Source organism: Prosopis cineraria, unplaced genomic scaffold (assembly GCF_029017545.1).
Source record: "Prosopis cineraria cultivar Desert tree isolate PC_DT_omini unplaced genomic scaffold, ASM2901754v1 PC7, whole genome shotgun sequence".
NCBI lineage: Eukaryota > Viridiplantae > Streptophyta > Magnoliopsida > Fabales > Fabaceae > Prosopis > Prosopis cineraria.
In genome coordinates this window covers 31,242,011-31,259,495 of record NW_026555338.1, presented here as the reverse complement: position 1 = coordinate 31,259,495, position 17,485 = coordinate 31,242,011, and the positions used below count along the sequence as shown (strand labels likewise).

Sequence of the window (17,485 nt, the reverse complement as noted above, 5' to 3'; positions counted from 1 at the left end):
AAATCAATTATTAATAATTGATAATTTTAAATAAAACAACTTTGGGAAATTGAAGTTAAGCTAGACCCATAACCCACCCAACTCCACTCAAATTTATGTATTCATATATTGATGTATGTAATCTATATTAATATATTGATCATTGTTTTTAAAATTGAACCCAACCGGCCAGTCGAACTGGTAACCAAGTGACCCAATCGTTTGTCCGATTCAATTTTCCATTATAAAGTGGCCATGTATGATCCAAGTTAAACCGGTTGACTCATGATTAACCCGGATCAACCTACCCAACCCCACGGGTCAGGCAAGTTGGCCAAGTTGATGTTTTTTAAAAAATTCTTACCCTTAAGACGACATAATTTTGGAGGTCAAAATATAAAAAAAAAATTAAGAATTTAAAAGAAAAGCCAAAAGCTCTAAACTAAACTTCGAGTTATTGCCTTGGAGATAAAGTTTAGTCAAGTCATCCACCATTCCTTCCCTTTGTCCTACTCGGCTACTCATTCTTTGCTTTTGTGTTTCATCTCTTTGAGCTATCACTTGCGCGTCTTTCTCTATCGCGTCGTCCAGTCGAGTTCAACTAAGTCTTGTCTTACTGTCGTTGCCATCGATCATTCTCATCCCTAAGAGTGAGCTTTGAGGGTCTTGTCCCTGTGAATGAGCTTAAATTCATCATCCCATCTTCAGCTTCAAGCAATTCATCTACCCTACTTGATTTGAACTTTTCTTCAGGTGTTGGTGTTTTGCTCTATATTTGATAAAGTATCATTTTGAACTTCTCTCTATGCTCACTTTTTAAGCTTCACACATTTTGAATCTAAACATTGCATCTATTTTTTGTTTAGGACTGTAATCTTTCAGTGTTGGCTTGTTTGTTTAGGATTGTAATCTATATCTAAACATTACATTTATTTTTTGTCTTCAAATGTGCTCAATGATATTTTTATGTGTAATTTCACTATTATAATTCCAAATTGAAAAGTTTCCATTAGATGATATACTATTGTACTAATTTTTCTTATATTAATTATTGGAATTGTGTTGGTCTACTGGAACTTGGTTTGCTTATTTGAACATATTCCCTCCAGTAGAACTTACTAATTTATGTATTCTTAATGATGTTTTGATGATTATGTTAAATTTATATGTGCTATTGTATAAGACATTAAGTTTTGAATAATGTATTTTTATTTAAATTATATTATTCTATTAATATTAGTTTGACTTTGAGTTGGTTTTCAGTTGAACCCTTCAACCTTGACTCTTGATTTTAGCTGATTCAATAGCTGGCCTGATTTTCAATAGCTTGATATTGATTGATATAGAAATTAATAACAATAATGAAATGTGCACAATGTATGAAATAAAAATTTTAAGATTATTTCCATATTTTTTAAAAAAACACACTACGCTTATCAAGTAAGTTGTTACAACCTCTATTTTCATGTTTTTTAAAAAACACACTACACTTAATCAGGTAAGTTGTTACAACCTCTATTGTTATAATCTATCATTGATCACCTGAGTTGGCAATCACGATTAGTTATACTTGACTATTATTACTGTTTTATTTTTAATTTAAAATTATTTTTAAATTAATATAATTAAATAAATATTTCTTTTTTTATTTTAAAAATGTATTTTTAAGAAATAGTTCCAAAATAATTTTTAAAAATAAAAAATGAAAACAATGTAAAACACATCCTTATCCTACATAATACAGTTTCATGAATTTTGGATATTCTAATAAGAAAATTATATTACTCATATCATACTGTCTGTAAGATTCTTATCGTGATTCTTCGAATTAACGAGGCAATTGTTTGGGAAAAGGCATGTCACATCATTTTCCAATTAAACACGTATTCTTGTATCTTAATTTAAGGTCCCATTGTCCATGAATCATGATACATGAACACTGCAGCTTAATTTTCATATTTCATGCATCTATAATTGAGAACATTAATAAAATCATATAAAAAGGTAAAATGATATAATTTTTATGGGGAGAAATAACATGAGCCTTTATTGGATAAATTACAAAAAGGTCACTTTCCAGCTTTAAACATTTTTGTTAATAATTAATCATTTTCATCAAATACCGTTTTCAGAGATCACATGCCAATTTTACATTTGTACTGCCTCCACTTACATTGTCCAGTTATATTGTTATTCAAGACAATTCGCTTCTCGAAATTAAAAAAAAAAACATATTAAATATTCTTCAGTTCCAGTCTTGTTTACGGTTTTAACGAAACACTGATATTTTGATGACATTTTACAATATAATGATGATAGAAAGAGTCTTGAACATAACTCAATAATATAAGCATTTTTTTTTTAAATCCTTGACATACTTTTGACATAAAGCAAATATTTCAATTGGAGTCACATTGAGTGGATTAGTGGATGACAATGGCTATAATAATAAAATAGATAACTTCAAACCTATGAGTCATCGGCCAAAAGGAGATTAAAAACCAATGAATCAATACCAAACCACTAATTGTTTTTCAAAAAAAAAAATTCTATTTAATTAACGATGAATTTACCGATTTTTGAGCAGACGTTCTTCTTCTAAATAATTTGACCTCGCTTTAATGTTTTCTTATCATGCGAAGATTGTTGTACAAGTTTTAGAAACCAAACTAACCTAAAAAAGTAATATATATATATATATATATATATTTATTTATTTATTTCTTTATGCTTTCCTTGTTAGAAAATAAAATAAATTATTCAGCAAATCCAGCAAATGCGCGTGTTGGGGGAAGATGATTGAGAATTGATAATGATAATCGATTGATATTATATAATTGCGCCTCAGTTCGATATCTCTAGCTGTCTTTCTCTGTTTTGTCATTTTGAGCTGAGAAGCGAACTGCCCAAAGTTCAAATTTCTGAAAGTTTGAATTTTGTGGTTTGGAGTTCGTCGATGGTTTTGATCGACGCCGGGTCGACCATCATGGCCGCTTCGCCGATGAAAAAGATCGAACGCGCCCACCAGATGTACCGCGACGGACGGTATGGCGATGCTCTAGGTTTCTACACGGAGGCTATTGGGATGGCTAAAACTAGGGCTCAAAAGATCGCTTTGCATAGCAATAGAGCAGCTTGTTATCTCAAGCTTCACGATTTCAAGAAGGTTCGATTTTTTTCCCCTTCTAAGGGATCAATCAATCTACCGATAACGGTGGTGATGTTACTACTCGTTGATGAGCTTGTTCAAGTGGGATCCTTCAAGTTAGATTTTTTTTTTTGTTGCTCGGCTCAGGTTCCATTTTTGTTCTGATGTAATTTCAATTGGATTTGAATATTAAGGAAGAGCTTTTAGATAAATAAATGTTGATTAAAATTGAATCATATCTGTTATTTTTCTTTCTAGTTCTGCTAGTGACAATAGTGACAACTATATCTTGGGAAACATTTTTGGTGTTGTGTGATGTCTATTTTCTGTCATATTTGTACTATTTTGAAAATTGGCAGCCAGAGGTATTACTTTGTATAGCGATTTCAGAGCTTATCTCGCTAGGTTTTTTGCATTTCTTTAATTTCCGAAGCTGATATTCTGATACTTGAGGGTGAGGATAACTTGTTCAATGAGGAGAAAACCATCTTCATTATTTAGAAAATTACCAGCAGAATTTTCTGGTTGGATAGATGCTTATGCTGAATCTCTTATATCTTAGCCAATCCAGATTCCAGAATGTCTACTTCCCTTCCCCTTCTTTCTTAGAAAGCTATAAGGTCCAAATTTTTGGGCGGTATTGGAGCGGCTAGAGGAAGATGGAAAACATAATAGCGCTTAAAGATGAAATCTCATTTGGATTGACTAATAACTATGCTTGTACTTTACTGAAGGTGTAAATCAATATTAATTCCATGTGCCAAACAAGGACTGTAGATATATTTCCTTCATCTATTGAACAATGGATGAGAAAAGAAATGTATCTGTTCTCTTCTTCTCTCGCCCATCTGTCTAAAGATGTATAGTTTTCAACAGATATTAATGTCAAACCATTAGTCTTGTGATTCTTAGAGTTGGATATCAAACTATAACGGCCTTGTGTTGTAGATATTTTGTAACATTGCTTCCATGCTTGTGATTGTCCCCATCTGTCTAATTGCAAGCTTTTGCTGTATGATTTACACTCTTCTTTTTTCTGGGATGTAATTAATTGGTTGTGCTGTCATCTCAGGCTGCAGAAGAATGTACCTCTGTGCTTGAGCTAGATCACAATCACAGTGGAGCATTGATGCTGCGAGCTCAAACACTAGTCACCCTTAAGGAGTACCATTCAGCACTTTTTGATGTCAACCGACTCTTAGAGTTGGATCCATCGTCAGAGGTGTATCAAAATCTTCAAGCTCGCTTAAGGACGCAATTGGTATGGCATTATTTCTCCCATTTCATTTTGTTTTTTTTTTTTTTATTGCAGTGAAATATATTGCTCAGTTGGTAACTTGGTTCTTTAAGAGTTTTGACCTTTGGCATCTGAATTCTGTATCAGTAAACCTGCTATGAGGCCCTATTAAATAAATTGCAGCCTAGTTTTATTAAAAATTATAGGTTTTGTGAGAAGTCAAGCTGGTTTTACTTGTTTTAGTCCTTTGATTATTTTCTGATAGCATCAAACTTTTAAGGCAATAAGTAACAAAGTCCAACATGATACGGAGTACTTAACTGCCCTTGCATCTTATAAAACACAGCTAATTTGTGAAGATTTTCTCATAACCTAGTGAATTTGGCCTAGAATGTAGTTTCTGAATGAAGTAATTTCTCAGCTATAATTAAGAAATCATGTCCTTTTTTTTCTGCTCAAGGAAAGTCACTTGCTCCAATACCAGAGTCAGAAGAGGAGTTTGAAGAACAGGGAGATGATGAAGATGAGGTGACAATAAAAGGAGATAATAAATGGGGAAAATCACAAGAGAAAGACGTTGGGAGCGATCAGAAAGATGAGCTTGACAAGGCTTCTAATGCTGAAATAGACTCCAAGTTATCATCTGAGCAAAGAATGGACCAAAACTCGGAGCCAAAAACTTCTACACCAGGGACAATTGCCAAAGCACCATACGAGGAACCAGCTGAGCAACATTCCAAAGCATGGCAATCGATTCCAAAACCGAAAGGGCATTCAGCTTTAAACTATGCAAGATGGGACAGTGTTCAAGATGATTCTAGTGAAGATGACAACGACGATGACAACGAAGATGAGGAAGAATCTCAGCCCCAGTACCGATTTCGTGTAAGAACCATAGGTGTGCGATCAGTAAAGTGAGAATAGTCCAATATGTGGTTCCCAGAAATTGTGGCCCCTGTCCAATAGTGTACATAGTCAAGTCTCATGGACCGAATGGGTTGTTGAAGTAGCTCTTGGGTTCTGTCATGAAGATCTCTGGATTCTAGGGAAGCACCAGCTTTTCGTGATCCTGAAATTTGCATGGACCTCATGATCTGATGTGATACAAATTAAATCAGTTCACACATTGCTAAGTGTAAAGAGTGTTTCAGCAGTTGAGAGAGACATGAGAGTTGAGACCGATATTGTATGGCCATAGAGGTGATTAATTTTCCTGTTGCTGTGGTTTTAATCGTTGTAATTGTTATTGTTTATATCATAGTTGTAATTAATGCGGTGATTTTGAGCAAGAGAACTGTTACAAGACGATTGTGGTTTTGCTAAGGCGGCAGTTGCAAGTTGGTAATAAAATCTCAGAAATCACCATCTGTAGGTTTTTTGATTTATCATATCCAATTCTTCCCTACAAGAAAGGGGGTCTCTCTCTCTCTCTCTCTCTCTCTCTCTCTCTCTCTCTCACACACACACACACACACACACAATTGATAGTCCACATACACTGCACACACACTTCGCAATAAACCCCCACACAATTCTTTTTCTTTAATCGCACAGGGATTTGATTATTGAACCTCTTGCTTTAATGGGTAGGATCACTAAGATGGGCGTCAGTTAAACTAAAGGTTCTTGACTTGTCATCTGTAGTTGATGTGTATTAGCAAATAAATAAACTACTACATAATTACATACCTTGAAGCATGGAAATGCCAAAATGGATTATAAGTAACACAGTACTATTTTTCATTAAGAAATTGAGAAATAAATGAAGGATGATCCACACTATTGAACTAAAGCTAACCAGGGCGTACGGGAATGTCATAATTGTTGCTGATAATTAATTAATTAATTAATTATAGAAAATCAAAATGAACTATCCGATATTATATCTAGTAGTTGCTGGAGATTATTCCTGTATCCATTTTCGTGCTGAACTATCTTTCTTTAATTTTTTTTTCCTTTTAAATGAAAAGGCAAGTTACACTTGAAAGAGAAACAGCACAAGAGTGCAAACTAACAGAAAACCGACAAACTAAAAACTGAGAGCTAAAAAAAAAAAAAGACAACAACGAAAACTAGCAACGGCTATCCAATATCGTTTAGGAGATGGGCCCAGCAGTAAACTGGGGGTGTTTGCAGAATACTCATTTCATCCGCCAATTGGTTAGCTCTCCTTGCTAATAAATCAACACAAGCTATAACTTCATGATAGGCATGAAATATTTCAAGATCCCAATCTGAATATATCAAAGTCCTGATATCATAAGTCTCCACTCAAAGAGGTTGGTTGGTCCCAGTGTTAGTCAAAAGCAGATGTAGTGACTCTAGGGAATCTGTGTACAATTTGATCTTCTTAAGACCCCTCATCTTACAAATTTCCAATCCTGTCTTGATGGCGAACAGTTCCGCTGCTGGGGGATGATGAAACCCCAATTTCCTTTGGAATCCTACCAACCACTCCCCTTTACCATTCCGGATGAGTCCTCCACAGATCGCATATCTGTGATTATTTGGAAAACCATCTACATCTACATGCACATAGCCTTCTGGTGGGTAGTGCCATTCACATTCAAGGCGATCAACTTCCTGGAGGATTTGATGTTTTAGTACACCACTGTGAGCGTCTTCCATAACTTGATGTATGTAGTGATTAACCAGTTCTCTCGCCCAACATGATACTCCTTCAAATGCTTGCCTGCATCGGTTCTTTCAGATCAACCAATAAACATTGCCAAAAATGCTAGTCCATGGCATCTGGATATCTTCTTACAGTCTGGGTTGTGAGTTAGATTCCATTACGTCCATACCTACAAATTACCACCGAAGAAGACAGGGTGAAACATACGGTGAGTAAGACCTGACCAGACTTCAGTAGCAATCTCACAGTCACGCAAAATGTGTAAAATAGTTCCTTACTTTGACAATAAAAAAGACACTTATTACTTTTAGTAGTGCCAATAATTTAAACTAAATTTTAAAAAATATTAATTTTTTAATGTTCAAACTCATTCAGGCTGGTTTGAAAAAATTCGGGTCAAGCCCGATTGAGTTTGGGCTTGACCAAAAATATATAAAATATAATAAATATTAATTAATTCTTTAAATTTTATGTCATTTTATATTAAAATACTATATATTTGAGTGTATTACTATAGTTATTTTTAAAAAATTAAAAATATTTATATTTTTATATACTTATTATTTTAAATCAATAAAATATCTCAAAATAATATTTAAAATATATTTTAATATTCATTTTTATAGTTTAAGACCCAGTTTTTTTAAAAAAAATTTTAAGTCCAATACATCATTTGTGTATCCAAAAAAATATATTTTATATTATTTATAAAATAAAATAATTAATTTTAAAATAAAAATAAAAATTGAAAATAATTTTAAAAATAAAATTCATGCATGCACGAATTCCTGATTCTACTACTAGATAAACATAATAAATAGAATAATATTCTCAAATAATTATTTAGTTACTATCCATGTCAGACTTAGTTAAAAATTAAAAATAAATTAGAGTAAAAACCTCTTGTATGTAAGGGTTAAACAATATAAACATTAAAGAAAAAATAATTTTAAAAAATAATATTTTACTCATAATTAAATAATTTTATTTTATACAATATAATAATGGCTATTTTTCTTATATTCTTAAAAACAAAAAGTACAGTTTACCAAAAATTATAAAAAAACTTTGAACTAATGAGGAACAATGATTTTAAGTTAGCAATCTAAACATAATTAAATTGAGATCAACTTGATACTAATTAAAATAATATAATTTAATTAAGATATATGAAAATATTTATATATGAACATAATAAAAGCAATGTTTAAACAATTACGATATTAATTTATAAGTAAAGAAAATATTCTTGAATAAAATATACATAATACAACGAAATAGTAACAAAGTTACTTAAATACAAAATTGATAAGTTATTATTTTTTATTTTATTCTTTTAAAGTTAAAATAATATTTTATGCTTGACAGAATTATTTAAAAATTAAAATTTATTCAAAAAATATTTTTAAAAAGTTACAGGTTTTCAAGCCAGACTGAATAAGCCCTAAGTCCAAAGGTATTAAGGTTGAGCTTGATTATATGAGTTTTTTAAAAGAGGTAGAATACGTTAAATTCCATTTAAATAAATTCAGCTTGAAAAAGTTTAACTTACTCGAATTATTGACTCTAACTTTTAGTAAAACTTATCCTCATACGATAGAAGGAATTTGTAGGTAATTTCTCGTGGTAAACTTGCCACAGGAAATGCCTGACCCTTTCAGGAATTTGTAGGCCCACACCATAGTTAATGCCACTACATATCTGTTTGTTGTTCATTGGCTCTGGATATTTTCTTATATGCAGAATGCACATTGAAATTTCCATCTGATGAAGTACACCAACAAAATTCATCCCTCTCCCTTCTATTCGGGGGTTTCACCATCATGATTTTATCAATAAACCACTCAAGAAGGAGCTATCACCAAGCACCTAAATTCCATCTACCATTTAACACAAACTGTCTGACCGTAGCTTCAGGGTTCAGGAGATGGCGACTTTTATCCACATAATGTATCAAAGGTCTGTCAAGAGGACACCATAGATGTCACTCAGCATTTGTAGTCTCACTACTCATGATTTTCCAGCCTAAATATTTATAGAAATCATGCCAAACCGTTGTAATCCCTTTCCAAGCGGCAAATTGACTCCGTTTCTTCATGACTTTAGGAATGATATTATCACCACCCTCATATTTAGGCTTTAAGCATAGGACCCATAGAGCATTAGGGTTCATGAGTATTCTGTATTCCCCAGCAGAGTTTCATCATAAAAGCAGCATTTTGATTTATAAGATCTTTATTATCAAGACCACCCTCATTCTTGTCTTTTTTTGATTACCTCCTAGGCAATGAGATGCATCTTTCGGCTATCACCAGATTGATTCCAAAAGAAATCTCTGCTTAATTTTTCAATCTCATTAAGCAAATTTATATTATCTATGACATCAAGGATAGAAAAGACAATTTAACACACACAGATAAACAAGCTGATTGAAATATACGTAACAACCTCCCCCCCCCCACAAAAAAAAAAAAAAAAATCATTCATTGCTTCAAATTTAAACGAAATGAAGGTTGGGAAATTCTTGAGTTCTGGATCTAGTTTCACTTCTATCATTTTTATTGCTGTGTATAGGTCCTCCCACCGTAGATTGGGTACTGAAAGTGTACCTCTCGACCATTTGTTGCAGGCAATAATCGATACATTTTTTTTTTTGCAAGAACTTCTAATTATGAAGTTATTAAAAGTTCATTCAAGTGGGATGCATTTAGCAACACTTGTTTCTTCTCTCTCGTAAAATTAAGGGAGCACATTCTCACGTGCTCATCAGTCCCTGAACCAATCCGGATGTCTAGATTAAACTATTTTTTTTATTTTTTATGTAATGCACATCATCCTCGAACCAATCTGCACGATCCAGATTAAACTATTTTCTTATTTTTTTATTTTTTAAATAAAAATTTATAAAATTTTTAATAAATATATTTATTATTAATATGTGTCATTCATATTTAATTAGATCAGTCTAAATTTAATATTAAATTTTTTATAATTTTTTATAAATTGATGATATATATTTACTTTAAATTGTTTTGAATCTAACAGTATAACAAGTCAAAAATTTTAAATTTAACTAGTACAAATTAAATCTGTATGATCAATTTATAAAAAATTAAAATTAAATTTAGACTCATCTGATTAAATATGAATGATCCATCTTAATAAATATATTTATTAAAAATTTTATAAAATTTTATTTTAAAAATAAAAAAGTAATTTAATCTGGACCAGATTGGTTCAGGGATGCTGATGAGCACCAAATGTGCTCCCTATAATTAACCAAGTAAAGAAGTGATTTGCAATATACTGCCGTTGGATTTTCTTTGGCCTTTTTTTTTTTTTTTTTGGGTATTAGAAAGTAGCCAGTAACCTGAGATATGGTTTGGCTGTCATGCTCATGCGTTGAGATTTGAGAATCAGAGAAAGAGTGTGAAACTCGTTAAATGACTTAAATCCCCCAAGGAGCGTCCGCGGATAGTTTTATTTAATTAACTAAATATTATGGTAAAAAAACTATGAATACTGAAAGTGATAACGCAAAGGTCGCGGGTAAGAGTATGACAAGTGCCTTCTTGACAGCTCTTGTATTCTAAAAAAATCATATCTGTGCTGTAGAGGAGTGAGTTCCACTTAAAACTAGAAGTCTTGAACTTCCTTTTTCAAGGATAAGCGAATTGATAATAATTTTGAATTGTTTGTAAATTAATTTCTGCTGATTAATTTCTTTTGATATTATTAACTATTAATAATAACAATAATCACCGTCACTAGCCGTTAGAGGAGCGCACGGCCGCCTGAGGCCGAAGAGGAAACTGAGGGGGCAATTCTGGAATATCGTTCCCAATCTGACCGTTACGAGATTCGAAAAATGGGGCCGTTTAAAACAACCACGCCCCTTGTTCCTTCTGATACTGTTCTTCTTCAATCGCTAACATCCTCCTCTGCGTCTCTCACTTTTTTCTCTCTGAATGGCTGAATCCGATCCTCAGAGCACAAGATCTTCAATCATGGAATGGAAGCACCTGCACCCACTTCACCAAATCGCAGAAACCCCAACCCATAGGCTTCTTCTGAAGCAATGGCTCAAAGAGGAAGACCTCATCCTCAGCCGAATCGCACTCAAAGAGACCCAAATCGACTCTGTTCGCAAGGAGATCACGATGCTCTACATCTTCTTCTTCCTGTTTCACTCCACATCTCTCATGCTCCTCTTCAACACCGCATCTTCATCCAAACCCCACGTGGAAAAGGCCTGTCACAGATCGTGGATCCCATCTCTATGCTCTCTGTTCTTCTCTCTGGGGCTCATCTGGGCCGTGAGGTACAAGAGCGACGTGGAGTCTCACATGGAGAAGCTTCTGGAGAGGGAGAAGGAGGATAGGAGCTTGCTCGGGAAGTCTGTGGAGGAGCTGAAGAAGAAGGGTTTGGAGTTTGATTTGCTGAAAGAAGTTGACGCGTTGAGAAGGGCCAAGAGCTTGAGGGTTGAGGCTAAGGAGGTTCGGAAATGGTCTTCCAGGGACTTTGTGTCTCTGTTTTTCTTCACTCTGTCTTGCTTGTGTCTTGCAATTGCAAGGGTTATTTTGTGTAGTTAGGCCGCTTTGATGACTGATGGATTCATTTCTTTTGAATTTTTGTTATGGGGAATGGAGACGGGTGCAGAATGTTCTCTTCTGCTATTTTTTGCAATGTGAAAGATAGTCAAAGTCAGATTGTGAAATAAATTGGATCTGATGTTCAAATTCTGGTTTATATTATGTTCGTGTTGTTTCCTACCTTCAACTTGTCAGGAAGTCGGATTGCTTGATCAAGATTTAGATTCGCAGTCTAAAGCTGCAGATCATGTTTCTTGGGGGCGATTTATAGTTTGTACAGAGCTTTTTAAGTATATCTGATAGGAGAACCGATTAATTCCAAAGGCAAATATAAACATGTTGAAAAGTGAATGATACTTGAAAAATGAAAAGATAAATATATCAGGCGAAAGTTACGAGCTTTTTTTTTTGGGTACAAGTTACAAGCTTTTTTCCGAGCATAATAAATTGGTTGAATCAAGCCCAGGCCTACTAAAGCAAGCATCAAGCAATTCGGATTGTACTGATGAAAAATATAAAAAGCTTGAGATATAAAAATAATAAAAAATAATAAAAATAATATTAAAAATAATAATGTACTCAAATATATCATATCTTAATATAAAGTAACTTAAAATTAAAAAAATTAATTAACATTTAATATATTTTATATGTTTTTAAAAATGTAATTTTTATTTGAGTGTTTGAGCTAAACTTAAACCCAATTAAACTTGGAGCAAATTTTTTTTAACCAGCATGAATAGAGCCAAACATTGAAAAAGCATTACTTTATTAAGGCTAATTCCAAATATTTTCAAGCTGACTCGTCACACTTGACCCAAACTATTAACTCTACATAATACCATTGGCCAAATAAATTGATTGATCCAATTCATTGCTTGTTGCTTTCAAACTTTCAAGGCACAAGAAAATAGAAAAATAAAATGTCCTTTGCACTACCGTGAAAATAAGAGTGCTAGGAATTTCTTTGTATTTTTTTTTTTTTGAAAAACACAACCTTCAATCCTTATAGTTCCATCATATTTTATTTTTAATTTTTGTAATTTTTTTCTAATGTTTTCAATTTTTATAATTTCAAAAAGATTGAATAACATTTATTTTTTAAATTCACATAATTTTTATTTTTTTCAGTAGTTTTAATTCTTATAGAGACTAAAAACACTAGAAAAAAATTATAGAGATTAAAAGCAAATTCTAATGAAACTATAAGGATCAAAAATTATACTTTTTCCTTTCTTTTTTAAATTTTGAGATACCTACCGAATATTTTTGGTCAAAAAATGAATGCCTAATGAATACAAGGAAAAGAAACAAAAGAAAAACCTTGTTGAAAGCCCTAACTCTACAGATCATGTATCAATTGTTGCAAAACCATACTTAGGTTCTAAGAGCCCCCAAAGTAACTTATAAGGAGCCTTATGAAACATGAAAAAATAGAAGTAATCTTTAGTATCTTGTTGTTTCAACATACTGAGTAGAAAAGTAGTACCAGAAATTAACATTCCAATTATTCTTTGTCTGAAACTAGTTCTTAGGAATTTGGATCAGGATTCAGGAATGGTTTGATCATGGGAATTCCAACTCAACCCCGACATAATTAGCACGACTAAAATGACAAATAAGTCTGGAGGCAACATGGCTAAAATGTATATCTTTTCATATAAGCCATTCAGACCTTGATCAACCACCAATACAGTGGAACATAATGAATAGACAGAACTTCACATGCCAATCATTGGCAGGATATACGGAAGACAACAGATGATGGAACATTGGACAGACTAATACAAATTTGTTGTCTTTTGAATGACAGTTATAATACTGTAGATGCTTCATTAATTTAATCAAAATCACTAAAGAGAAACTGTTCGTCTATATAGTTTTTCATCATCACTCTCCTCTTCCTCATCTGACACCATCTCATTGTCATTACCTGGTAGCGCTAACTTCCCACCCATACAGAATGATGGTCCTGTACTTTCAGTTTCAATGTAGTTGCCTTGTAATCTCTCTTCAAATCTCTGGTCACTACAATTTAGCATCCAATTTAATGAAAACCTTATCCCCTTGCTTTTCAACTTCTGGTATCTGGGTTTGATCCGGGATTCCAGGCTATATGTAAAGTATTCTGGGAACTCCACAAGCTCTTTTATGGGTCTCCCCATCTCACTCTTGAAGAAGTAAAAACTGTTCTTCATAAGCTCAACTCTTGATGCTATTAATTGAGGACATCTGATCACCATATTGGCCACATCATGCGACGGTATTGCCCTTGCAAGGAGGAATTCAACTGGTTTCATTATCACATGTTGATTAAGGCTGACCACCTGCGGCATTTTCTCTATCACTTGTGCAAATCCTTCAGGATCAATCTTAAGCTTCAAACTGAGGAAGTACTGCTGTGAAGACAATTTAGCCTTGAGAGGCAGCCCAAGAATCGGTGGATATTGAGCAATAACTAAAGGCAGTGATTCCTTCCTAAGTCCAAAACTAATCAGACAATCCACATTAGGTTTAACAGTCTCCTCAAGATTGTAGCCAAGTATATAGGGTCTCTTCTCCAACATTCTAGCAATAATTTTCTTGGGCAGCCCTAAAGAGACCAAGTAATCAGTCAGAGGTTTAATCACGGTCCCCACTCTCATTCCCAAAAAATATGGGTACTGTGTCACCATGGGACCAATATCTCTAGGATTGACACCAATACTAACAAGATAAGCCACCGAAGTACTCATTGTACCCTCAAGCTTGAACCCCAGAAGCTCAGGATACTTTTGCAACACATATCCAATGTCCTGTTTCTCCACATCAAGTCCTCTTAGGAACCTAACAACCGGAGCTAGCTCAACAATCACGCTTGCATGTAAAACTTGTGGGTACATTTTTATGAATTCACCGAGCTTTGACCTTGGAATTCCAATTTTTTCTAAGTACCCCAATACAGGTATAATATTCTTCCTCACACTGCAACCCAGCATCAAAGGATACTCATTAATGTCATCAATGGTTAAGCCCAACTTCTGAAGAAACTCAACACGCTCCCTCATGACCTCAACAGTGGAAGGAATCTCCAAGTCATGCAATTCATCAGGAATGACTCCCAAACCCTTCAAATAATCAAATATGATTACCCGTGAAACAAGTTTCTCTTTCCGTCCCTGAATCACGCCCCAGGTAACAGAAGGCATCTCATACTCAGGAAATTTGGATGCCTGCGTTGAATACGATGCATGGTATAGCAAAAGCCTAAAAGGGTTCAGGGTTTTGAGGAAATCAGAAGAAGGGTATGTAGGAGAGTGCATTGAGTGAGAAATCAAACCGAATTCATGGGAAATTAACTGGGAAAGTATAGAGCTTGAAAAGAGATTGGTGATCTTTTTTCTTCTGAGCATTGTCATCATGTACCAGAAGGATATTGAAATTGGGAATAAGTGTGATAACGAAAATAACGAATCCAAGAACTGAAGAAGTGCAGGATAGCAACTAAGAAGCACTACCTGAGATTTACCCTAAGTTTGGATTTTTTCCCCCGTTTTCTTTCTTTTTTTGGGGGGGGGGGGGCAGCGCAAAAATTTTAATGGAAGGGAGGGGAGGGGTTTTGATGTTTAATGTTACCTTGTTTATTTCAGGAGGGGAGGGGAGGGAAAATAATTATATTATGGACATCAGGAGTGCACAATAACATGCAATGAGACAAGTGTAATGAGCTACAAGCCTTCGGCGCATATCCACCCATTCGATCAAGAAGTCATCAGATTCCATCTAAAAAGAAAAATACTTGTTATTGAAACAGATTCCAACATCAGATTACATCAAAGAAAAATCAACAGAACATTCAAGTTAAAATATTCCAATTAAAATAAATACGGTTCTAGAAGGGTTAGAATATCCAGATAGCAGCTATAGGACCATAAAACAGAACCCAGCAACTTTTGTGAGGTTACAACCTATGGTTGTAGAAACAATACTCAAAAATGTTCAAGTGGTAGATATGAGATGAGCCAGAAGATTAAAAAGATAATATTTACAGTTGTGCATGCTTTATACACTAATACATCAATCGAGGATCAAAGCTGCGTGTGTATGTTTGGGGGGAGGGCGTTCTTTAAAAAGTTGTTACAGCAAATTTATAATAGCCAATCAACCCAACAAAAGCCTCCATACAACTATAAGGACACACAAGGATTTAGAATTGAGAAATGGATAATTCAATGTAAGAAAAGAAAAACAGAGAAGGGTTGCAAAATTAAGACAACACATTAATAGATTAAGATAAATAAATGAGTTTCGTTCAAGTCATTAAGATAGATTAAGATAAATAAATGAGATAAACAAATCAAAAGACACAATGAAATTTCCGCAAGCGAAGCTTATCCAGTATCCATTTAGAGCCGAATAACGACTATTTAGAAAGCTAGTTCTTCAAAAGATCTTAAACCCTCTCAAAAATCACCATAAAATTTCAAAACCAAGAGACTATTATAGAGATCACATATAGATAATTGGCTAAACCAAGCAGAGTCTTGTACTTCCCAAGAGAAGTGTATAATCATAATCATAAATTACAATAGAAACAACTCCTGGTACAAACCAGATGAAATAGAGAGAAGATATAGATATAAGAAACAAAAGCAGAAATCTTTTAATTGCATTCAGACTCTCTGCTCAGATTGCTCAAGTAGCTCCGCAGAGAATCTGAACGCCTTGAGCAGACCGGGACGAAGGTGATGGAGAAACAAGTGAAACCTGTGAAAATGGCGACGGAGAAGCGGGTGGCGACGGCAACGAGGGCTGCAACGGGGACGACGGACACTCTGCAGGGTGGGACGAACGGACGATGGTGACGATAGGGTAAAGGTTGACGATAAATGAAGTGGATTGGGTCTTATTTGGGGCGGGGCATTTTTGGATTATCAAAATGTGTCATGGGTAAATTAGTCACGATGCAATAAAATTATACCCCTACCCATCCATTGTCCCCGGCTATTTTGCTGTTGCTTGTTGCTGCACGTCGGATCCATCTCTCCGCCTGAAATCTTGGATTTGGCCTTGTCTCCATTTTTGTTCTCTCTTTCTCAACTTCTTCTTCACTTCTCATTTTAATTATTAGATTCATTTTTAAAAAACTTGCTGAAATTATTTTTTAATTATAAAAATAATCTTGAATTATAGTTTAAATGAAATTTTTTATATTTTAAATTTATTTATTTATTTATTTTATAAATTTTATATTTTAATAATAATTTTATGAAGTATTAAATCTCAACATTTAAAAATAAATTCAGAGTTAGGATAGAAAATGAAGAAAACATGGAGAGGGGATAAATAGAGAGAAGGTCCATTACTATCTCCATGTTCTTTCCTGCCAATGAAATGGGAAACAATTTGGGGTTTATATTTGATTTTTTATTAAATATTATTATATAATGAAATATTAAATAAAGGATAATTTTAAAATTTTATATTTTTATTTAGAAACATTAATATTATAAAATATATTTAATAAATTTTATTAATATATACATATACATATATATATATAATTTTATCTAAAAGTATATTATAATTTGGAATGGGAGTGAGTTTTATGGTGTTGGTAAACAATCTCTTTTATAATTGGATTAAAAGTTTTTAGAATATCTATAACTGAATGATAGGATTTTGTTGGTAGGACTTTTGGACTTTTTTTTCTTTAATCTTTTTATGTTAGTTAGTAAATGTCTTAAAAAAATCAGTGAGAAAAGTTTATTAATGATATTTAATTATTTACATTATATGCAATATATAAATCTTTTGTCTTTTTTAACAATTATAAATGATGGTTTCAAAAAATTATACTTAATTATGTATATTTAAAAAATTATAATTTAAAAGTTTAATAATTTTTCATGAAA

At 33.3% G+C, this 17,485-nt stretch overlaps 3 protein-coding genes across 3 annotated transcripts; 2 read left to right on the top strand and 1 right to left on the bottom strand.

Moving 5' to 3' along the window:
• The first annotated feature begins 2,760 nt into the window (after positions 1–2,760).
• Positions 2,761–5,747, top strand: LOC129315819 (uncharacterized). The gene is made up of 3 exons (XM_054959892.1): positions 2,761–3,145; positions 4,200–4,388; positions 4,830–5,747. The coding sequence occupies exons 1-3, from the start codon at positions 2,936–2,938 to the stop codon at positions 5,280–5,282; spliced, it is 852 nt and encodes a 283-aa protein (XP_054815867.1). The 5' UTR covers positions 2,761–2,935; the 3' UTR covers positions 5,283–5,747.
• Positions 5,748–10,922: 5,175 nt separating this feature from the next.
• On the top strand, positions 10,923–11,748 carry LOC129314847 (uncharacterized). Its single transcript, XM_054958288.1, has one exon. The coding sequence runs from the start codon at positions 10,968–10,970 to the stop codon at positions 11,589–11,591; it is 624 nt and encodes a 207-aa protein (XP_054814263.1). The 5' UTR covers positions 10,923–10,967; the 3' UTR covers positions 11,592–11,748.
• A 1,479-nt stretch (positions 11,749–13,227) lies between these two features.
• Positions 13,228–16,437, bottom strand: LOC129315266 (transcription termination factor MTERF4, chloroplastic-like). The gene is made up of 2 exons (XM_054958854.1): positions 16,338–16,437; positions 13,228–15,353 (listed from the first exon to the last, which is right to left on the bottom strand). Exon 2 carries the CDS (start codon positions 14,990–14,992, stop codon positions 13,445–13,447), a length of 1,548 nt encoding a protein of 515 aa, XP_054814829.1. The 5' UTR covers positions 14,993–15,353; positions 16,338–16,437; the 3' UTR covers positions 13,228–13,444.
• Between the last annotated feature and the right edge of the window lie 1,048 nt (positions 16,438–17,485).

Bases quoted from the DNA above. Each gene is read 5' to 3' on its own strand.
- LOC129315266 (XM_054958854.1), bottom strand. From the start codon at position 14,992: ATGATGACAATGCTCAGAAGAAAAAAGATCACCAATCTCTTTTCAAGC.
- LOC129315819 (XM_054959892.1), top strand. From the start codon at position 2,936: ATGGTTTTGATCGACGCCGGGTCGACCATCATGGCCGCTTCGCCGATG. The intron at 3,146-4,199 runs GTTCGATTTTTT...CTGTCATCTCAG, and splicing joins AGCTTCACGATTTCAAGAAG to GCTGCAGAAGAATGTACCTC. The intron at 4,389-4,829 runs GTATGGCATTAT...GCTCAAGGAAAG, and splicing joins CTCGCTTAAGGACGCAATTG to TCACTTGCTCCAATACCAGA.
- LOC129314847 (XM_054958288.1), top strand. From the start codon at position 10,968: ATGGCTGAATCCGATCCTCAGAGCACAAGATCTTCAATCATGGAATGG.